The 24419-nt window shown below is 43.6% G+C and overlaps 1 protein-coding gene across 1 annotated transcript in view; it reads left to right on the forward strand.

Annotated features, from left to right (window-relative positions):
• The window catches only part of LOC126236635 (ATP-dependent RNA helicase DDX3X), a 187738-nt gene that overhangs the window by 129148 nt on the left and 34171 nt on the right, over positions 1–24419 (forward strand). Inside the window, exons 12-13 of the mRNA XM_049946083.1 lie at positions 5550–5709; positions 5912–6030. Of these exons, the coding sequence (XP_049802040.1) occupies positions 5550–5709; positions 5912–6030 (279 nt within the window). The remainder of the gene's footprint in view (positions 1–5549; positions 5710–5911; positions 6031–24419) is intronic.

Genomic DNA, 24419 nt, shown 5'->3' on the forward strand with positions numbered 1-24419 from the left:
TTTTACCCTTCTCATATACAAGAATCACCTGTGCTTTTTCCAGCACTGGGGCTTTCTGCTGGGCAAGAGATTGACATTAATACAAGCTAAGTAAGGGGCCATTGCTGTAGAGCACTCTCCCTAGAATCAAACTGGGAGTCCATCAAGATGTTGCAACTTATTTGCTTTCAACTCTTTCCGCTATTTCTATCTGACAGGGATGCTTGTTACTGTGTCCTCCATACAGGAGTCTGTGTGACGGTGAAGTGGTGGTATGTTTGTACAGTACTCCTGCATGAATGATTTCTTAAATGAGTGTTTCAAACTTTGGCTTTAATTTTGCTATATTCTACTGCTGAACCAGATTGACCAACAAGTGACTGGATAGAAGCCTAAACTGACTTAGCGAAATGATGTAGGCCAGAATAATCGCAGATTCTTGTCAAGATATTTTGTTAAGTTATGATGGTTGTGGTTGTTGTAAGCTTCATTATCGATCTTTTTACAGGCGCACGAATTTCTATTAACTTTTGCTTGTTGTGCTTTCCGCGTTCTTTTGAACTGTGCGTTCAACAGCTTTTGCTTTCTCAGCATTTTTTGAATTTCGTTGTTAACCACAGTGTGTCTACTCCATCCTTAATGTACATACTGGCACATACTTCTCCAGCGTATGATTTGCAATCCATTTAAGCTTTGCCTGCAACACTCTCCATGTTCATCGCGCTGGAACAAAATGATGTCAGTTCATTGTCTAAGTGGGATGCTAACAACTATCTATGTACTCTTACTAAAAGAAATAATCTCCTAGCCTTCTTGACTGATTTATTAAATTTAGCTACCAAAGTCGCCATGATATCCATGTCACTAATCTCTGTCTCTATACTGATGCTATCTGTTTGGTCAGCCCTGTTTGTAGCTATAATGTCTTTTATGTCCATTGCATGTGGGCTGTTTCATAAGCTGCTCAAGATAGTTTTCAGAAAAGTGTTCAAGATACTGCCTGTATCCTCCCTGCAATGAATCCATAGATGTCCCAGTCTGTGCTCAGTAGGTTAGTCACCTCCAGCTCATGTGCATGATGTGGTTATTCTGACATCACTGTCTATAGACTTTCTTTCAGTGATTTTAAAATCAACGCTGCAGAATCGGGTGGCCAGTAAAAACATCAAACGATTAACTTGTTTTCACCTAGACATGCTACACTCGACCAGATAGCTTCACTGTCACACTCAAATTGGATCTCAGTAGACACAGTATTTTTGTCAACCCCCTCCTATGGCATAAATCTGTATTTTGATATATGTTCTATGAATTGCTAAACATCTAAGAACAGTCTACTTAGTTTTAGCCAGCTCTCGGGCCGAAGAATAATTTGAGCATGAGCAGTCTCCTGGAGGGCAGTAAATTTTGGGCTTCATTATGAATACTTTCAAAATTTACTGACTAAATTTTGACAATTGAAGTGCTATCACTGAACAGGGTCTCCTTTCACTATCTGCAAGTCAACTGGCAAGTATTCACCAGACAACGTCGAACTGTCGCCTAGCCTAAACTCACGATATGCACTCCCCATTACTCTGCTAACCTAAGTAGCTGCTTCCTTCATGTAGTGCACCCCTCTGACATATCAGGGGCAGTCCTGCATTTCCCCGCCTGATGATGCAGTTCCAGAAATCTACAGCCAAGACTGTCATAGAGTTGATGAAGCTCTAGCTTGAGACCCTCCATTCCTCTCCAAGTCAAAGAACCCTGATCGAATCTGAAAACAGTGCTGCAAATTGGGAGCTTTGCTTGCACACCATTCGTGAGGCCAGCAGCCTCCACCACTTCTGCGAGCAGCCTGTATGTAACCTGCACACTTAAGAGCCACAGCCAAGGCAGCCTCCACATCTCGGATGAGGCCCACCAGCAGTCACACAAAGTGCACATTGGCTTTCTTTCCAGCCCTGAGTGCTATCTGCCAAGGGGCTCCATTATGTGCCTAATGTCAGAGGTCCTGATAACAAGTAAATCCTATCCCCTTCCCACTCCATGTACTTGCTCAGACACTGCTAAAGGAGCTGCCACTTGTCCACTCAAAGAAGCATTACCACCTGCCAATCATCCTCCTGTGAGAGAAGATAGCTGCATCACATTCACTAGGATGTACTTCGGCAGCAGAGCCGGTGGTCAAAATAGGTGACACCTTAGGTGTCCCATGTGATGTACCAAGATTCTCTGCCACTGCTGCACTCTTAGGCAGCAGCCTGAAGACGGCCGTCAACAATAGCACATTTAGCTTTTTGCGAATGGTGGCCAGCTCCTCCTGCAGCCACACTTTGCTTGTGCATGTCCTACACATGCTAGTATTACAACTGAAGAACTGACTGTAAGAGAACAGAAAGAATCTTAGATGTGGAACTTGCTAACCTCCTAATGTGTCGCACTAACCTCTTAATGTGTCGCCAGTGAAAGCTGATGCCTTTTGATCTCTGTAGCTGGCTGTTGAGCAGAAAAGAAAATCACTCTACAGAGTGCCTGGTATCTCTTTGCAGCTAATAATATGCGTGATTATTTTTTTAAGTTAAAAAAAGTACAAGAAATTTAAGAAATAAGCTGCTAAGAAAACACAGAAGCAGCTATGTAACTTGCTACTCTCCAGGTGTATACCGGATGGCAGTCGGAGCCTGACTCTATTCTATGTAATATTGTCCTTTTTTTGTGGAAACAGTGAAATCATGGATTCCAGATACCTTAGATTATTGGAGCTTGTTGAAAAAATAAAATACTCATGAAGTATGTTTTCGGGTCAGTGTTTAAAGAAAGTTCCAGTGAACACTTCATGGAAGTCACAGTAGGCTTCTGTGGAACCTCCTTGTATGAAGCTGTATTCCCTGAATTTGCTCTCTACTGGGTGTCCAAAGTGTCTCTTTTACTTAAGAAAAAGGAAGAGGAACAGTGTAGATTTTAAAATGGAGGAATTTAGACTAATGTTTGCAAATGAATTATCTGACAACAAAATAGAGCAGCAAGCTGTGACCCGCTGAGCTTTTTTGTCAGATTTTCCAAATGTTGCATCTCATTCAGGAGTGTTAATTGCAGATAAATGTGCGATATATCACCCGGGTTGCCACAAGTTCAGGAAACTTCAGAAGTGTCAGGGAAATTTGAAAAAAACACAAAATCTTATTATTGTTTCAGTAGATGAAATGGTTTATTTATTGAGATGTTGTGCATATTGCTGGCTGGACACAGCAGAGTTCGTGTGCTGCTTACTACTCCCTCATTCTTACTGCTTCTTCCCTTCCTACCACTCCCTCAGCTTGCACTCAGTGCTGCCATCACTTCTTGCCACTAGCCTAGCAGCTGCCAACTAGAGGCAGGGAGGCGTGAGGAGTGGTTTGTTTGGATTTGATTCTTGAAGATTGTTGACACATTGGCTGGAGATGGCGGTCATGTGTGCATGAGTTTTGTCAGAGTGATTGTGTGAATGTATATCTGTGCGATATTGTTTTGGCTATGGCCAAAAGTTTAGTTGAGAGTGTTATTGTCTTTTCTATCAGCCTGTCTGCAGCTCAGAGATCATCTTTATGGTGAGTTGCTACCTATCCTCATTAGTATTGGTTCTCAGAGTATTTGCACAAGTTATCTGTTGCATGGATTGATCACTGTGGTCTCATTTCAACAACATTGTATCTGTGACACATGAATAGCTGGCCACATGAGTGGACTCCCATGACGGGCCAAAACCGCAAGCCATTTCTGCAGGTATCCCTAATGGATTGGGCCTGCCAATCTGAAGCCCACTGTTTCCTACCAATGTGCAAGCCCTGCCTATTGGATCTAGTCTCACTGATCTGTCGCAGGTCGGGTCTGTTTGTGTGTAGCATAATGTAACGGATTTTTGTAGTTTATCCACAGACCCAGGACTGTATGCTCCTTGGCTGGCCAGAGGGCACTGGTGATGGATTTCTGGAATTGTGACTGTCTCACCGCAAATACATTGTACAATGCCACATTTTATACAAATTTTATTTATTCTAGTACATTTTGGCACTTCGAAAATAATTTATATATTATAAAATGTGGACGATAAGAAGAAAACTGTGACAGTCACAGGTGGCTTGTATGCAATGTGCTCATGTATTTCTCGAAAGAAAGTCGCGCAGTACCTGTAAAATAATAGACATAACACAGTCGGTAATAACCGACAATAACAAATATGGTAAACCAACGTTTTATTGGTGGTCACCTATAGTGTTGGTCACCTATAGTGTTGGTTTACTCAACTCTTCCCTGCCTAATACATGTCTTTAAAGAGGCCTTCTTTTTTCTCAGGTTGTTTCTGAAAAAGGTGAAGGTATTTTAAATCTGTCTTGGTACTCTAGGGAAATGGATGTTTTTGTCACTAAATTTGTGTCATTTTATTGAAATGAATTAAGTTATCTTAATGAAACACACATACCATTTGGCTTGCTTTCTCCATCTGAAAACATTTCATTAGAAAAGATGTTGATGTTAGTACTTAATACAGAAGTCCTTACATTCTTTGTCAACCTATGTCCTTACTTACTCTTGAGATCTCAAAAATTTGTCAGGGAAAAATGCTATAAAAGTTGTCTGGAAATCAGGGAATTTCACTTGGAGAAACTTGTGGCAACCCTGATCACAGTAAATGTATGAGGAATGTAGTTTCTAGGTCAAAGGAAAAATCCCAATATAAGCAAGAGTAACAATGGGACCCGCATCATGCTGTGTTGAAATAGGCAAGGCTGATGTGATACATGCCTGAACTTTTCCATTTCAGACATGCGTATGTGCAGATTTAAATTGATTGACTAATAACTAAAAATTGACTATTCTTTTTACTTTTTTAAGTGGGTCGTGCATCCAAAATTACTGCACTGAACAACCTCAGTTGTTCTACACTAGTTCTGTTACTGTTCTAATCTCAAACCTGATGATAAACTGTAATCTGAATAACTTCAGGAGATGAAGATAAGTTTGATTTGTCATTTATTGGAATATGGTTAGGATCTAGCAATCTTGCACAAGTAAAACTTGAAACTGTGGGGTTGTCTGCTGCATCATACAGTATTTTGATTAAACATTTCCACACTAAGTTGTTTTTCCTCAATTGCTGGTGCACATCTTTATGGTCAAATCTCATTGGTCATCTGATAATTGTATTTGCTTTCTGTAGTCAATACATGATTCCTTTAATCTTTCATTCCTACAGTGACACAGATATAGTACAATCTTTGCCCTGAACCCACTGAAAGATTGAGTTATGATTAAAAGTTGAACATTTCTGATTAGATCAAAAATATCTTCATGCTTTTTATCCTTTGCCTCTATAAACTATACTACTGAGGGCAGTCCCCCTTTTTGGATTGTCCTGTTTGTCGATTAAATGGCAGAATGGTGTTATGGGAGGAACAAGATTGGGTATTTTTGAGAATTTATTTTCAAAGTGATAGAAAGCCTTAAAGTTAGTAGTGTGTGTACATGTGCAGGAGTTAAAAATTAAATTTTGTTCAGTTGATTTTGATAAACAAATATTCTAATGAAAAATGACCTGTGTTTTGTAGGTTTGGCAACATCCTTCTTTAATGAAAAGAACAAGAACCTGGTAAGAGATTTGGTGGAATTGATACAGGAGACAAAACAAGAGTTACCATCTTGGTTACAATCCTTGGCTAGTGACTCAAGGATGCCATCGAGTGGAAGACGTGGTGGTAGTAATAAACGGTTAGTTGTAGTACCTTGTTTATGAATTGTCTCTAATCAAGTGAACAACCTTTTTTTGAGTGTAAACAGTTTTAAGTTAATTATGATGCCTAAATTTTAATTGGTTTTAGTCTGCAAGTTTGTGCGCACTTGATGGGGAGATCTAGTTAGGCTTTTTATGTAATTGGCAGTTCATAAGTTGATTTTCTTTTTGTTTAAATAGGTTTGGTAGTGGAGGATTTGGTGCTCGTGATTATCGTCAAACAAGTGGTGGCAATCGTTCAGGATCTTCAGGTGGTCGTTCTGGAGGCTATGGCTATGGAGGAGACAGCCATTCTGGAGGTATGCATTTTCGGTATTGTACTTGTATACATACATGTTTGTACCTATTTTACTGTTTCTTCCTAGCGATGAACAATGCAGATAAAAATCTGGAACTTTGGTATGCAGTACCTCGAAGTACTATAATTAGAGCTGACTCGCAGATCTTTAAATAAAAAACTAACTATTTTAGACCTTACTTTTTGGCAAGTAGGTAATATTACACATATTGTTTCAACTACTGTAATCCCATTCACTGTGGGTGAGCTCTTTGGTGTCTTTGTTAGGAATTGCAGTCTGTCTTCTAACTAGCACTGTACACATTATGCTTACACTATGCTGCTACCACTTGAGGGTGTGATGTTTTCTTTGATTGGAGCTGAATAGTAGTGGCTTAGTTAGTTGGTTATGGTAATAAAATACTGTATATAAGCTTGTCGTACCTGCTAACATATTTGCTTGCTTGTAGAAATGAAAGCAAGCTACACAACAGACTACTTTGTTAGAGGGTAGTAGAGTAGTGAAGAGGAACTACTCCACCATTCTTCACAGACTAAGTAAAACCTAAAACAAAGGTGGATCAATAGTTTGTGCAGCACATAAATTAAAATCAGCATTGCAATGGCAAATGAGACATTTTGAAAGCAAAGGAGTTTCCTGCTAAAATTTGAAGAAAAGATGCACAAAGTGTTGTGTATGAAGTAACCATCTATATGGTGCTGAAACATAGGTAATTAGGAAAAAACTGGCTGGAGGCATTTGAAATACAGATGTAGTAGAGAAAGAACAAAGACATTGAATGGACAAGATAAAATATGAGGTGGTATAACCTGTTGGTAAATTCATGAGCAAGCCAGAGTCTTGATAGGTGAGGTGGCCTTTCTGAGAAGAACCTTGCAACTACACTAAAGGCACATCCAAATTCTGTTACTCATTTCAAGAAGTGTAGTGCAGCATGCTGTAATTTATATTGATTTTATTTATCTTATTTTTAATTACAGCATCAATTAATTTGAGTTTGCACTTTTAGTGATATATTTAGTTATTCGGAAATTATTGATAAGCATACCACATTGCAAGAAAATGTGCACAATACAAAGTGGCGGTACTTTTAAAGTGAAGAATGTCTGGTTATTTGTAACATGAATACAGATTGTATTAAAGAGTCGACACAAAAATAACTGTTGGCTAATATTGCCAGTCCGATACCAAGGGCGGAAACCTATAGGAAACTCGAACCTTAAGACAATAGGACGCATAAGAAAGGAACATGAAAATAAACCTCTTAGTTTACTCGAGTTGCCAACAAAGAATGCTAAGAATTTTGGGAGGGAACTGGTGACTTCAGACTCCTTTACAAAACCTATAATTTGATAAATGATGGAGGACTTTACATAAATAAAAAAAATAGAGCCGACATTATGCACACAAAACAAAATTTTTCCTTGGTAGTAAGCAGTTTTGCAAGACATAATGGGAGAAACAGGATTTATTGAAGAGAGATCTGCAAGTAAAAGGGAGATTCATGTACAGAGAACTTATTTATATAACTGGTGGTGCAGATATTTGATATAAGTAGGGAAATTGTGAACAAAGGTGGAAAGCACTTTTATATTGACAAAACTTGGGTAGACAACACCATTAATGTTGTCAGGGTCCTGACTTTGAAGGCATCATGGACAATGTTAGTGGAAGAAACAAGATTATTGCGGCGAATGTTGGATCTAAACCTTGGTTTATTTACTAATCTACATCAATGTTATCTTCTTTAAAATATTCCACCATTACCTGTTGTTCACTTATGCCATCACAGTTTCCTATTCCTGAAACATTACTGGAACTATATTTTTTTGGGGGGTGGGGGGGGGTGTACCATTCAATCACTCAGCGATGTGTTTTTAATCTCCAACGCTTGTAAAAGAATGCCCTTTAAGGTTCTCTTTATTTTTTGGTGCATAAAGTAGTCACATGGAGTGAATATGGAGGCTTGTTTTTTGCCAAATGTTCACGGACCCACAAGAAAATGTGAGCAGATGAATTATCATGGTGTAAAAGCCATAAATTGATCCTCCAGAAATTGCTGTTGATCTTGTAAGTAGTACCCATATTGTGCATTTCACCTTGTGGAAAGAATTAATGGTGCACTATACTATTAAAATTAAAGAAAACTGTGACCATAACCTTTACATTTGACTGTACCTGGTGAGTTTTTTTCAGTCTTGATGATCCATTGTGCTCATGTTTTGTCACCTATTGTGACCTGTTTTAGTAGTTCTGTATCATTATTGACTTCATCTAATGACTCCTGAGCAAGAATGAGATTTTCACTCTGCAGCGGAGTGTGCGCTGATATGAAACTTCCTGGCAGATTAAAACTGTGTGCCCGACCGAGACTCGAACTGGGACCTTTGCCTTTCGCGGGCAAGTGCTCTACCAACTGAGCTACCAAAGCAAGACTTACGCCCGGTACTCACAGCTTTACTTCTGCCAGTATCTCGTCTCCTACCTTCCAAACTTTACAGAAGCTCTCCTGCGAACCTTGCAGAACTATCACTCCTGAGCAACTTTGCGTTCAATGCAAAAAGTTCAACTACTTCCAAAACAATTTCATGTCATGAGCCAGTTGACATGCCACAGTCATTAGAAACTTTTCTGGTTGTGATTTGATAATATTTCATAATCATTTCTTTCACTTTTCAACATTGGTTGGTGTGCTGGTGCACCCAGGTGCTTGTCATTTTCATCATCATAATGTTCTTCAAAACGCTTACGACACTCATAGAGCCTTTTTTTACTCATAGCATACTCATCAAAAGGAATATTTAACATTCTTAAAACTCTGATGCACTTTATTCCTTTCTTATGGCAAAATTTGCTGAAAATTCTCCGATCTGTTATTATTTTAAATAAAAGATAATCACTGATACTATGAAAACACGCACATAACATTTTTGACAGCTGGCAGCACTAAATATATGGCATGGCTAACATTGGACACATACTTTTTGATAGATGTTCACCAATACATTAACAGTACAGTAACATGTTGAATGAGACTAATACAACATGTGAATACTTGTATTTCAACAAAGCCCTTCAAAAAAACTTTTCTCAGTGGACATAAAATGCAAGAATAACCCTTAAACTCCAGAAAGTAATTGCACTGTGTTCAAACTAGTAACAGAGTTTATCTTTTGTTTTAGGTGGAGGAAGTACACATACATGCATGTGCATGAACAGTCATTTGGTTTGTTTTTGTAGTGTAAGGGCCAGTGCAATATTGTAAGACAACGTGTAGATGGCCTTGCAATGTAGCAGACTATACTGAGAAAATTGTAAGAGGAGAAATAATCACTGAGCATAGAAGGAAGGAAAAGAAGAGAAACCGAATAGGACATACAATAAAAATTCATGGGAGGGGGTTAGGAGAATCTTAGAATGGTATTTGGAGGGGAAGAGTTGACAAAGAATAGGATGTTTCAGATCTTAAATAATGTCATGGGTAGCAGCACAAACAGCAATATTAAGAAGGAAGCGTTGTACTGTATGAAATGGAAATCCAAATGACCTGCCAAAATAAAAGGAAAAATGACAGCGGTGGTATTAAGTTGTATTGTTGATCTAAGATTCTTAGTTACCTCATTATCATGGTTCTCAGTTAAATTAACTTACTGATTACAGCTTTGTGATCTTATTAATCAGGACACTTTCATTCAGCTTTACCAAAACACCTGTTCCTGTCATTATATGCTGACATTTCACTCTTTACTATCAAGGAAAGGTTACTTGATAAACTTCACTGACTGCAGAGTATGTAAGGTATTAAGTGAAGATCTGTATGTAAGATATTTGAAGTTAATCCTCCTCAACATTTGAGGTGTGTGAGGAAAGTAATGAGACTGATTTTTTTTTATTACTTACTATTTTATTTTTTCAGATAACAATATTGTCCCCTTAGAAATAGTTCCCTTCAGCAGCTGTACACTAGTGGAGTCATTTCCAGTTTCGGTAGCAGTGCTGAAAGGCTTGAGCTGGTAGGGCCTTTGACATGTCAGAAACATTCTTTCAAATGTTCTCCATGGTGCCAAAATGATGTTCTGTTAAGACAGTTTTTAGTTTCGGAAAAAGAATAAGTCACAAGGACTCGGATCAGGTGAATAGAGGGTCTGCAGAACAACAGGAATGCCTTTTGAGGTCAAAAATTCCATGATGGAAATTGACTTTGGACACTTGTCACGATGCAGCATTCACTTGTCTGTGATGTCTGGTCTAACTCAATCAACCCTTTTCCTGAGCTTTTCAAGGAGCTCTTTGTAAAACACTCTGTTTCAACTTTTCTAAGGCTGTACTCTCTGATTTCCAAAGTTTAACAAAAACTTGATGGCGTAACATTGCTCTAAATTCTGCTGTTCAATTTTCGTAACACACATCAAACGTACCTTCACTGATCACAGTCTCAAAAATCATGTGATGGCTGTAAGGAGCTGAATCGCAGACTGAGCGCATCTGGAAGGGATGAACACACTGGTCTACACAGGTAGAACAACACAGCATTACCAGGTCGCTTGCAGTGCTTTGTCTCATCATTGTGTTAGTAACATCATTCTGTTAAGTTTTCTTGTATTAAAGACTCATGTCTAATTTAAAAAAACGGATTTTTTATACTCATTTGACTACAGGAGCTGTTAATGCGGCTGTCTTTCCACTTCTTTGAGTATGGAGGAATGGTACTTCCAGTAAATCACCTCAGTTACTATCTGTATTTGTGTGTAGTAACAAATACCTTGATATTGTGTTTTTGCCACCACTGTAGTCCAGTCAGTGAAGCAAAATTATGGGGAAAAAATCACATAATCTCAAATATTTGCACAGTGCTAGGAGGGAGTGTCATGAACATACTAAAAGTCCTGACCAGTATGGTGTGAGTTTTTGGGTTGGGAGAGGTGTTTAAGAGGCACTTTTTGTGCTTTTCTTGATAAACTCGAAAACCGCTGCTTCTAATGAAAATGTGTCCCAGTACAAAATTAAACTGCAATAAATTTCTTGCAAAAAAGGTCCTAATCATTTTTTTTTTTTTCTCTAGAACTAATAGTTCCTGTGTTGTAAGGATTAGAAAAATCACAGTTACAAAAAATATTGATCTAACAGCATGAAATTTTTATTTTTAAATGAAGTGTGTTAGTTAAAAACAAATATTAAGTGTGTGTTCCACATCTAAGTGCAGTAGTGCCATTTTAAGGGACAAATTGTGTTCTGGTGGTGTAACAGTATGGATGGGGAGGTGCATGTGCTAGGAGCACCAGGGAAGGTAGGTTACTATGTTGTGGTCATTCACTTCTTTCCTTCGTAGGTCTGCCAAATTAGGACTGAGAAAGCAATTGCCCATTCTGATCTACCCCATTATGTCACAAGAAGCAAGTACAAGATATTTTACAAAGCTATACTGACCCCCCCACAATGTGCTTTATGAATCATTGGCTACACAGTGCGCGCGCGCGCGCGCACACACACACACACACACACACACACACACACACACACACACCTAAGGGTGTTTATGTTCCACAAAATTCAGGAATGCTACATGAAAAGGATGTTGGAAGTTAGTGACAACACTAACACAAGTAATGCATATGGACAGAATCTACATTATCCCTGTGCTCAGTTTTAGATTGCTGGAGGGGAAATTTTAGTCATCCTGTACAGCAGCTGCAGTGTTCTTCCGGGAAAGGCAACTCCTCCCACCATGAGTGCTGCTTGCTTTTCAGATTACTAACTGAATATATCTCCCTAGTAATTCCTAGCCAGTTCCTGTGTGTGGAGTGACAAAATAACTTCACTGAGCATGTGTTTATATAGTGGAGTTATTTTTGGTTTATTAAGTGAGTACTTGCTTGCAGTTTTTAAGTTGTTATGTAACGTTAAACAGTTGGAGCAGTCATCTGTCTATCATATAGAAGAGCCTTTGCAAGTGTATCATGCTGTCAATAAGTATTTGACAATGGAAATTTCATTGTCTCCACTATCACCATGTGAAATACTTTCCGTAGAACGTATGATGTCAAACGCTTCACCCCCATCATAATTCTACCACTATCTAAGGAGGCCCAGAGGCTTAAAGTGTCTCGTTGCGACAGCAGGTGGTTCTTGGTGGGTTCATGCTTGGCTACCATGGGGCCCCAGCCTTCGCATCATCTTTTCCCCTGTGTGCTATATTTTTATCCTCTTGCTGTTCTTTTTTCCTTTCCTTGGGAATGTGTGTGGGATATTTTTGGAAATGTGTTCTGCATATTTAGTAGCTGATATCAGAACTCTCTCTCCACTGTTTTCCATTCCTTTTTTTTCTTTCTTTGTTCCCCGTCTCCTATCCTCCTTCCACTTCTACATTTGAGGGCACTCTTTTTCTTCTTCCTCCCTGTGTGTTCCTGAAGGACAGCCAACGCATCTGATGCATAACGTGTGACTGGGTAATGCGTAATTCCCAGCCGTGGGTTGACAGGTAGGGTTCGCATGTACCCCCCTGGTACAGGCCAGGCCCAAGGAGGGGTGATTACCTGAACTGCTTTCTACCTTCCCAAATTGCCAATTGGTCTCTGTCACATATTCAGAAGGTGTGACCTTAGGTGTGAACAGTCACCTAAGGCAGGTGCACCCCCTTCTGAGGGGGCTCCCAGTTCGGAAGGAGCACACTATCGGAGATGCTGGCAATCATAAGGGATTTTCTCACAGTGAGCCAATCATCTTCGCAGTCAGTGGCTACCAAACATAAAATGAATGAGGCTAACAATTCAAAGACCCTCCCAGCTGCACCACAGTTCCTCGTGGTTTGACGCACTGAAGACTGTCAGTCCTTTGCTACGGTAAATCCGTTTATTATTCAGAAAGATGTTGATGCAATTGCCAGCTCTGTGAAATTCTGTTCCCGTTTACGAAATGGCACTTTGCTTTTAGAGACTGCTTCAAATTTTGAAACACATCAACTGCTTGCAGCTTCTCTCAACAGCTATCTTGTTCATGTCAAGGCCCATCGAACGTTGAATTCATCCCGTGGTGTTAACTTACATTAGGCTATTTGATGGTCTGACTGAGGCAGAAATCCGGATGTACCTCTCTGATCAGGGTTTCATTGCAATCCATTGGGTGATGGAAAAGGTAGATACATCCTTACTGCCCACACACACTATTTTTCTCACTTTAAATAGTGTGTTGCTTCCGTCAGAGATCAAAGGAGGCTATGATGTTATCACCATCCAACTGTACACTCCAAACCTGATTTGCTGCTACCAGTATCATCATTACAATAACACTCGAATCTCCTGTTGACACCTGGCCAAATGTGTAACCTGTGGTAGGGATGCTCACGAGGGTGATTGTTTGTCTCCTTCTCCCCACTGTATCAGCTGCAACGCCGATCAAGCCGTCACCTCCAGAGATCTTCTGGTGTTTCTTGATGAGCAGGCTGTCAAGGAGATGTGGGTGAAAGAGAGAGTGCCTTACCCGGTCACTCGCAAGTTGTTGGCTAGTTGGAAACACTGCGGTCTCTCTCTTGGCACGTACAGTACTATTCGTCTTATATCTTGCTCCACAAAGGACATGGCCACACATACATGTGACCTCAAATTCATCACCACTGTTGTGAAGTCGCCCCGTGTCATGGTAGCATCCACGTCTCCTCCTCCAACTGTGCAATAGGCCACAAAACTTTCGCCTAATGGATTGAAGTCACCTGCTGCACAACCGGCAGGCCAGAAAGGGCAGGAGGACTACTCCTGCAACTTCCTATGTTCCTCCAGCCAACAAATATCTTAGTTTTCCTCTGCCAACCAAAAAGGCTGCAAGAAGTGAAACAAAGGCAAACAGTCTTCTCGTTTGCCAACTTGGAGATCATCTTCGACAGTGTCACCCCGTGATACACTCGCATGGCCGATCTCTGTGTCGTCAATGCACACCACCAACCATTATCCTACCCTGGACTCACAGACTGACATCGAGTGAATGCCGAAACCTTTGTAGACCTTATTGAGCGGGATCCTGCACCTTGTAGCAGCGAGTCTTCGAAGGCTGGCGCTCAGCAACAGCTGCTGAGAGGACACCCCTTTACTTTTCCCCACTTGCTCTCTCCATTATGACTCTCCTCCAGTGGAACGTTTGCGGCCTTCAATCCAATTAAGAGAACTTACATCTTCTCTTAGAATTGCAACATCTGCTTGTTTTCTGCCTCCAGGAAACAAAATTGCGTCCTCATGACCACTTTGAGCTCTCAAATTTCTTCCCAGTCCACTTTGACCTTCTCCCCAAGGACAGCATTCCATCTCATAGGGAAGTCGTGTTGCACACCCGGGATGTTGTTCATAGTCAATCTGTCTCCCTGACTACCTGGCTTCAAGCTGTTGTAGTCCACGTTTTCCTTCCTCACTTTACCTTTTCTCTTTGTACCATTCACATACCTCCATCATTAGATGTCACCAGGGCAGACTTTCTCTAGCTTATTGGGCAACTCCCCCACCCCCACCCCCTCCCCCACCCTCCCCCTTTGTGCTGTTTGGTGACTTTAATGCCTGCCATCCCCTTTGGAGTTCTCCCAGAACCTTTCAGAGAGGTGCCCTCTTGGCTGACCTTCTCAATCACTTTAACCTCATCTGCCTTAACACGGGGGCACCCATGTTCCTTTCAGACTTCACTCACACCTATTCCCATTTGGACCTCTCCTGCACTATCCTACTTGCCTATCATCTCGAGTGGTCCGTTCTCTCTGACAAGTATGCAAGCGACCATTTCCTGTGTGCTATCCAATTGCTGACTCATACCCCCACCTGCGTGCACACCCAAATGACAGCTTTCTGGGACTGACTGGAGGCCTTATTCCTCCCTGGCGACCTTCGATGAACATAGTTTCTGCCAGTTGTGATAACCAGGTAGAATATCTTACAAACATTATCCTTACCACCACAGCATGTTCTATTCCCCACAGTTCCTCTTCACTGCACTGTGTCCTGGTCCCTTGGTGGACTGAGGTGTGCGCCACACATTTCACGCCCACAAATGTGCACTCTTAAGTTTTTAACTGTCATCCTATGATGGCCAACCGCATTCGTTACAAACAGTTGGGTGCACAGTGTTGCCGCATTCTTCGGGATAGCAAAAAGAGCTAGCCCAGGGTGTACACACTCCGGAAAATCTGGGAAAAACCCAGAAATGTTTTCATCTGGTAGGAAACAGGGGAAAATCCGTAAAGTTTTTACAATTATGGGTATTTTTTATTCTTTCCCCTGTCATCCCGTCTGTGCTAGGTCGGCTGGGGAGACATTCACCGCCACAAAGCCGTTGCTTTTCGTGGAAAATATCGAGGACAATGTTGGTGAAGTGGAGTCTTTTAGTAAGATGCGGTCGGGCTCCCTGTTGATCAAAGCTTCTTCTGCCAAGCAATCCACAGCTCTTTGTGTCCATGATCGTCTTGGTAATATCCCAGTGTCTATCACTCTTCACCAATCTCTGAATATTGTCCAGGGAGTAATTTTTCTTAGGGACCTCATCCTGCAAACTGATAAGGAACTTGGGGCTAATATGGAGCGGCGTGGCGTCCATTTTGTTTGACGCATCAGAAGCGTCGCAAAGACAAACGCACCGATACTGGCGCCTTCATTCTGGCTTTCGAGAGAAGGTCAAGGTTATGTGCTACAAATGTGACATGAAGCCGTATGTCCACCCACCTATGCGGTGCTTGCGTTTTGAGCTTACGTCTTCCTGCTGTACGGTGGTCTCTTTGTTTGGTGACTGTGGCCACCCACTCCATGAGGGAAGCTCCTGTGTTCCGCCACCTGTGTGTGTCAGTTGTGCTGGCTGCCACTCCCGTCGCTCGCCAGATTGCCTGGATTATAAGCGAGAGAAGAAGATGCAAGAGTACAAATCCCTGGATCACCTGTCTTATGCTGAGGCTCTTCAAAAGTAGGAGATATTCCATCCAGTGTCACTATCTCCAACTTTTGCCTCTGTTACTTCATTTCCTCCTCCCCCCTCATCCTTACCCCAGCACCGTCCCTCTCCCCCCTCCCCCTCTCTAGCAGTTCTCACAGCCGCCCATCAGGGGAGCCACTTCCCCTCCCTGGTTGAAGAAGTGCCCCCTTCTTCGGCATCAGCTGGTGATCGAGCTCCCTCCTGGGACCCCTCTCCCTGGCATCTCTCAGGCTAGAAGATTCTTACCACCACTCGGCCACGAGGCTCACCATCTGTGCGCCCCAAGGTTGCCCGCTCTCCTTCCGTTCCTGATCTTGTAGAGGCCTGTACTCCTCCTGTACCCTGCCCTCCTCCACTTCAGAAAGAGAAAAACAACAAGCATAAATCCCAAGACAGGGCACGCTCGGTGGTGACATCCCCCCCCCCCCCCCCCCTCCTTGCAATCTGAGTCCGACATCTTATTTATGGATGTCACCCCATCCTTGTCGGTGACAACTACTGACTGAGTGACCTGACCTCCTCCTTGGCTTCTTCATGTCTGCCTTGGACTCTCGCCACACGATCATCCAGTGGAATTGCAACACATACTATCGTTACCTACCGGAAATTCAATGTCTTGTACCCTCCTGTTCTGCATTCTGTCTTGTTCTTCAAGAAACGCATTTCCTTGGTTATCGGGCTTTGTCGGAACTGTGCTCGCCCTGGGGTAGCATCTGGTGGGTCTGCACTTCGCTCACTCCAATGGCATTAGTGACTGGATCCCCCTACATACCAGCTTGGCAGTGATAGTGGTTTGAGTGCAAGTGACTCTGGCAATCACCATTTGCAAAGTCTACCTCACTCCAGATAGGCCACTTCCTTATGTTGCACTGTCTACCTTAATCCAGTAACTTCCGCCCGTTTCTCCTCCTTGGAGACTTCGGTGCCGACAATCCACTGTGAGGGAGTGTCACTTCAACAGGTAGGGGTATCCTACATGGTCAATTTATCACGGACCTCAGTTTGTCTCTCCTGAACGATGGTTCCCCTACCCAGTTCAGTGCAGCTCATGGCACCTTCTCTGCTATAGATCTCACGATCTCCTCCCCTGCCCTCTGGGCTTCCCTACATTGTTCCCCCTAGGGGTCCACAACTCTTTCATGAATACGTGCGTAGTGAGCACGGGACCCCAGGCTAGTGCAGCTCTCTTTCCTTTCCGGGCTGCATACCTTCTTTTTCATCCCCCCCCCCCCCTTACCATCCACACATCGCCCCTTGCCTTACTCTTCTCCCTTTCTTTGGGAGTATGTTTTGTGCCTATGTCTGGAGGCGGCCGCTTGTGACTATAAGACGACATTTCTCTTCTTTGCTCTCTATGCTGGAAAGTCTCTGTCCTCAATTTGTAATCCTTTCCTTCATTCTTCTCTTTACCTTCTTCTCCACTGCGGCATTTGAGACCTCTCCTCTTCTTTCCTTTTCTTTGTTCCTCCCTTTCTCTTTCTTTCCTCCCTCTGTGTGTCTGAAGGCCGACCTACGCGATCCCATGCGTAGCCAGTGATGGGGTAACGCGTTAATTCCCTATCTTGTGAATATAATAGAGGGAAACATTCCACGTAGGAAAAATATATCTAAAAACAAAGATGATGTGACTTACCAAATGAAAGTGCTGGCAGGTCGACAGACACACAAACATACACACAAAATTCTAGCTTTCGCAACCAACGGTTGCCTCGTCAGGAAAGAGGGAAGGAGAGGGAAAGACGAAAGGATTTGGGTTTTTGGAGAGGGTAAGGAGTCATTCACCTTTCGTCTTCTGTCTTTCCCTCTCCTTCCCTCTTTCCTGACGAGGCAACCGTTGGTTGCGAAAGCTAGAATTTTGTGTGTATGTTTGTGTTTGTTTGTGTGTCTGTCGACCTGCCAGCACTTTCATTTGGTAAGTCACATCATCTTTGTTTTTAGAATTCCCTATCTTGGTTAGACAAGTACGACACGTACGTACCCCTGGTAACGGGCAGGCTCATCGAGGGGTGATTACCCGAGCTGGTACCTTTCGAACATGCTGATTGGTCCCTCTGTCTGTTTCTTGGGTGATGTGACCTGAGGGGTGGACAATCACCTAAGGCAGGAGTGCCCTCAGAGAGGACCCCCACCAGAAAGGAGTGCACCATCGGAGAAGCCCCTAATCATGGGGGATATTTTCGCAATGGTTTCCTCTACTTCTACAACTTCTGCCCACAAGAGAAAGCTAGACTAGTTTCAGCCACGGAAATTCTTCCATCATAGCCAAAGTTCATTTGTAGTTGTTTCTCGGCCTGAAAGAGGTCAAGACCTCTCCACAGTCAACCCTTTCATTATTGAGAAAGTTGTCGACGCAATTGCAGGTCCTGTAAAATGACATGTTGTTGTTAGAAACAGTCAGTGCCCTCCATGCTCATAAATGGCTTCAAACTACACTGTTTAAACTACACTGCTACACACCTTCCCTGTCCAGGTGGAAGTGCACCGTACTTTAAATGTCTCACAAGGGGTAGTTTATACATGATCACTCGACGAATTATCCAATGAGGACATTCAAAATTACCTGTCTGACCAGAGCATAATGGCCGTACATTGAGTCATGAAAAGGGTTGACAAGGACTTGGTACCGACCCATACTCTCTTCTTGACGTTTAACAGGATTCAGTGAGATCATTTCAGTTTGCCCTTACATACCCAATCCTACGTGTTGCTATTGGTGTCAGCAGTTTAATCATACCAGCTGGTCGTGTTCCAATACAGCCAAATGAGTTACATGTGGCTAGGATTCCCATGAGGTTGATTGTCCACCTCCATCCCCTCGTTGCACCAACTCTAAGGGCAACCATGCTGCTTCCTCTAGAGATTGCCCTATTTTGAAAGATGAATGAATTATTCAGGAAATCTGAGTGAATGAAAGGCGTTTACCTTTGCTGATCATAAGTTATTCGCCAGTAGAGAACCTACTGTGCTCCCAGCGGGTAAATACAGCACTTTTCTTGCCTCTCCTTGGCCTACTAAGGAGATAGCCACACAGACGTGCGATCTCACCCACGGTAGTCAGATCGGCCAACCCAAAGATCACCCGCTCAACCTCCCCGCTATCACCCGCCCTCTCCAAGGCTTAACATTCATTGCGTTAAACCGCAGTCCCCAAAAATCGGATTCCCGGACCTCCAAAAAAGAGCCTACTTGTGAAGATCTTTTATGTACCCCAACCTCACAACCATCGACTCCTCCCTCTTCTCAACACCCTGCTTCCAAGAAGGCTGATAAGAAACACAGTTCCTCTCCTTCTCCGCCAAAGCATGTCTCGTCTACAGTGCCACCCAGTGGTAGCCGACCTTGGCTGTCTTCCGTGTCACCTAGACGCACCGCTGGCGCCCGATCGGCCAGCCGATCGCTGGCGGCAGGAGCTGTCTCTGAACAACCTATGGATCAGGATCTTCTGCCTTTGGCAGAATGCTGTTCCGTGCTGTCGGCTGCCAACTCTCAGCGGTTGTTGAGTTGACGGCAACCGTGGTGAGATTTTTCGCTTTTCTGTCCACCCTATGTCAATTATCCATTGTAATATCTGCGGAATTCACTCCAGCCGGGATGAATTGTTGATCCTCTTGCAGTCCTGCTCCACGGTCGTCTTCTACCTTCAGGAAACAAAGCTACATCCCCATAATCACTTTGTCTTCCCTCATTTCCAATCGGTGCGGTTTGATCTCCCCTCTGTTGATGGCACTCCAGCACACGGGGGACTTAAGATTCTTCTCCATGATACTGTTCAACATCAACCAATCCTCTTAGAGTTCCTTCCAAGTTGTCACTGTACGTCTTTCCCTTTCAGGATACACCATCTCTCTTTGTACCATATACATTCCCTCATCCACTCTAATGGCAAGAGCTGATCTCCTCCATCTCATTGGTCAGCTCCCACCCCCATATTTGCTGGTTGGAGACTCTATGGCCCACTACCCACTTTGGGAATCTCCGCATCCTTGTCCAAGAGGTTCCCTATTGCTTGACCTTTTCCACAAAGTTGATCTTGTCTGCCTCAACACTGGGGAACCTACGGTTTTTTATGCCTCCACATCAACCTACTCTCATTTGGACTTTTCGGTCGGTACTGTTCGGCTAGCTCGGTGTTTTGAATGGTTCGCTCATGCTGATACACACTTGAGTGACAATTTTCCATGTGTCCTTCGATTACAGCCACAAGTGCCATCTATGCGCCCAAGATGCTGGATGTTCTTCAAAGCCAATTGGACCCTTTTCTCCTCTCTAGCAACATTTGATGACCATCAATTTCCTGGCATCGACGATCATGTCACTCATGTTATGGAAGTTAGTCTTAACAGTCACAGAACTTTAAATACCCTGTACCTCCCCTTGGCCTCGGCACCTCCCTGTTCCTTGGTGGAACGAGGTGTGCCATTATGCAATACGCAAGCGGAGACGTGCTCTTCGCATTTTCCGCCATCATCCTATGTTGGCCAACTGTATCCGCTATAAACAATTATGTGTGCAGTGCCGTCACATCATCCGTGATCATCAGAAGACAAACTGGGATTACTTTACCAGCTCCTTTAACACCTTCACACCCTCATCTGTAGTTTTGAGTTGAATTCGACTGTTATCCGGCACGTCTAGTTTCTCCCCAATCTCGGGGCTGTCGCGCAAGATACACTAGTGGACCCAGTCACAATTTCTAACTCATTGGGTCAACACTTTGCGGGAGATTTTGAGCTCCTCAGATTACCCACCAGTCTTTCTCCTGAAGAAATAAGCAGTGGAAGTGTGACCTCTTGCTTTCTCCTCTCAAAAGTGCAAATGTTGTTATAATGTTTTCTCTGTACAGGAACTCCAACACTCACTCTCTCCCTCTTGCTCTTCCACCACAGGAGCAGATAGCATCCACGTCCAAATGTTGCTGCATTTATCATACCGTATTCTGCATTACCTCCTTTGCCTTTATAATCGTATTTGGAGTGACAATACCTTCCCCAGAAGGTGGCAGGAAGCTGTTCTGAAACCTGTAAATGACAAACATCTCCCCTCTAGCTATCTCCCCATCTCTCTCACAAGTAATGTTTGTAAGGTTTGGGATTGTGTGGTTAATTGCTGTTTACGCTAGTGGCTGGAGTCCAGAAAGCTTGTAACAACTGCCCGATGCAGTTTCCGAAAGCATTGTTCAGCAGTTGACCATCTTGTTGCTCTCTCCACTTACATAATGAACAATTGTCTCAGGAAACACCAAATGGTAGCAATATTTTTTGATCTGGAGAGGTCATACGATACTTGTTGGAGGATAGGCATCCTCCGCACACTGTTCCGTGAATTTATGATGGAACTCACATTTAAGGTGTGGATGAGCACTACTCTCTCTCATACTTTCTCCCAAGAAAATGGGGTAGCCCAGGGCTACGTGCTAAGTGTTGTATTGTTAGCCATCGCCATAAATCCAGTTAAGGATTCTCTCCTTCCCGATGTCTTGGGTTTCCTCTTTTTTAACAATTTCACAATCTGCTACAGTTCTCAACAGACCAGCCTTCTTGAATGACGCCTTCAAGGATGTCTCGATTGCCTATACTCATGGAGCATCGAAACCAGCGTCCAATTTTCTCCCAGTAAGGCCGTCTGTGTAAATTTTTTGCATTGTGCGGAATTTCCTCCGCCTTCCCTACATCTAGGCCCTGTCGACCTTCCCTTCACGGGCATCGTCAAATTCTTGGGACTTAAGTTTGACATAAAACTGTGCTGGTCTTCCCACATTTCATATCTGTATGTGGTCTCTCAACACCCTGCATGTTTTGAGTGGTACCTCCTGGGGAGCGAACTGAGTGGTCATCCTCCGCCTATTTTGTAACTTAGTGTGCACGAAATTGGACTACGGAAGTATCAGTTTACTCCTCTACACGGCCGTCTATTCTTTGGCGTCTCGACTCTGCCCCCACCGTGGATTGTGTTCAGCATCTGGAGCTTTTTACACCAGCTCCTTGGAGAGCCTTTACTCTGAGACTGCTGAACCTCCACTGTCTAATCGGCGAGCTGTCCTACTAAGTCGTTAGACTAGTCATCTGTCTTCCACGCCTGCTCATCCGACCCATGCCCTCTTTTCTGATACCACCTTGGATTTAGGGTATGCAGGCTGCCCTTCCTCTCTACTATTACCGGTAGTCTGCTTCTGTCAACTAATTCAATCCCTATCCTTCCAATTTCCTAAAAATTTTCTGATAAATGGGGGTATGGTGCTTCCTTGGCTTCACCGCCAGACCTGCATTCTCCATGCCCTTTGTCAGCTTCCCAAGGTTAGTACTCCCCCTATTTCTGCTTTATGGGAACAAATGGATGCCACATTTATTTACACTGACAGCTCAGAGACCACATTTGGTGTTGGGAGTGCTTATATCGTTGGCGACACCCCTATTATATTTTGGCTTCCCGACCAGTGTCCAGCTTTTACTGCGGAGCTTTACGCTGTTCTCCAGGTTGTTGCTCAGATTCGCTTAGCTCTCTTCTCAACCTCCAAGATGTTTATCTGATCCACCGGATTCAGGACTGCCTTCACTTGCTCCACTTGGGGGCGTCTCTGTGGCATTCCTCTGGATTCCAGGGTACATTGGTATCCGTCGAAATGAGGCAGTCTCTCTTCCTTGGCCCACTGTTCCCATGGTTCCCTTTGCCGATCTACAGAGCGTTTTATGTCATCGTGTTGCTCTTTTATGTCACACACATTGGTCTGAACTTCCCGGGATGTAAAAGCTCTTACGTGTGCTTGGACTTGTTCCTCCTGGTCTCGCCGTCAGGAGGAGGTCATTTTAACTGAACTCCGGATAGGGCACTTTCTTTGTAGCCATTGACATCTTTTAAGTGGCGATCCTCCCCTGCTTTGTCCCCACTGCTCTCAACCGTGACAGTGAGACACTTTTTACTTCAGTGTCCCTATTTCAATCCGCTTACAGTTGTCGCCAGATGTATCATCCCTTTTAGCAGATGACACATGCTTAGTCGATCACGCCCTTGAGTTTATCAGTGTCAGTGAGATGACATCGATCATTCGAAGCTCTTTTTCGGGAAAAATACCCCCCCCCCCCCCCCCCCGCCTTCAGTATTAGTTTTCTAAGATTTCCTTCTGTTTTTAATTTCCCTCCTCCTTGAGTTTCGCTCCCATTGCTGCTGATTTAAGATTCGATTTTTTACCCTTCACTAAGTCACAGAATGGGCGCTTATGAGTGTAGCAGTTTTGTGCCCTAAAGCCATTACAAAAAAAAAAGTACATTGGTCATTCCATGATGATCTTTGTGAAAGTGACCACTTTCTGGTGATTCTATCGTTCCCCTGCTACCGCCAGACAGCCAGCCCTGCACGTTGGGCATTCCGCAGGCCCAATTCGTCTGCTGTGAACTTTGACACCTCCCCCCTCGAATTCCATTGATCTAGTCATGCAAAGCATCTCTGCCACTATTCTCCACGCTGCTGGCACTGCTGTCCTCCTGTCCACAGGGCCCCCTCATTGTCAACCAGTACCGTGGTGAACAAAGGATGTCGCATTCGCAATCCAGGACCGCCGATGGGTGCTGCAGTGATTTAAGCTACACCCTTCACAGACCGGCCTTCTCACTTTTAAAGCGTCTCTGTGCTAAGGCTCGTTACAGTATTAAGCGGAGTAGAAGGAATGCTGGGATCGCTATGTTTCCTTCCTGGGGATGTATGGCTGTTTGTCGCAGGTTTGGTCGAAGCTCCATAGCCTTCTGTGCCACCAGCGACAGTCAACTGCCCAGGGTATCAACCTCCATGGTGCTGTGTGCACTGATGCATTGGTCCTCACAGAACACCTCGCGACACATTTTGCAGTGGCAGTGTCGCTCTCTTCCTACCCTACTACCTTTCTTTGGCAGAAACACAAGAGTTGAACAGACCCCCCCTCTGTTTCATCCCGCACCACGTTAAGCCCTATAATGCACCTTTCGCTGAATGGGAATTGGTGCAGGCTCTTGTCTCTTCATGAGACACAGCCCCAGGCCCAGATTCCATCCACAACCAGATAATCCAACACTTGGATGTTCCCCAGAGGCAACAGCTCCTCAGGGTCTTCAACCACACGTGGCTCAGGGTGCTTTTCCGTCACAATGGCGAGACAGTGTAGTTATTCCCATCCTTAAGCCCGGGAAAAACCCAATGTCTGTAGACAGCTACCACCCACTTAGCCTGACAAATGTACTTTATAAACTGCTCAGATGTTTGGTCAGCTTCAGAGTATCTTCAATACTCGAATCACAGGGCCTTCTGTCCCCGTATCAGTGTGGCTTCTGGGCAGGGCGATCTCCAACTGACCATTTACTCCGATTGTAATCAGCCATCCAACAGGGTTTTACTCACCATGGGCACCTTGTTGCGGTCTTTGAACTACAAAAGTCGTATGACATGGCTTTGCGCCATCACATTTTATTTACCCTCCATGACTGGGGCTT

Source organism: Schistocerca nitens, chromosome 2 (genome assembly GCF_023898315.1).
Source record: "Schistocerca nitens isolate TAMUIC-IGC-003100 chromosome 2, iqSchNite1.1, whole genome shotgun sequence".
NCBI lineage: Eukaryota > Metazoa > Arthropoda > Insecta > Orthoptera > Acrididae > Schistocerca > Schistocerca nitens.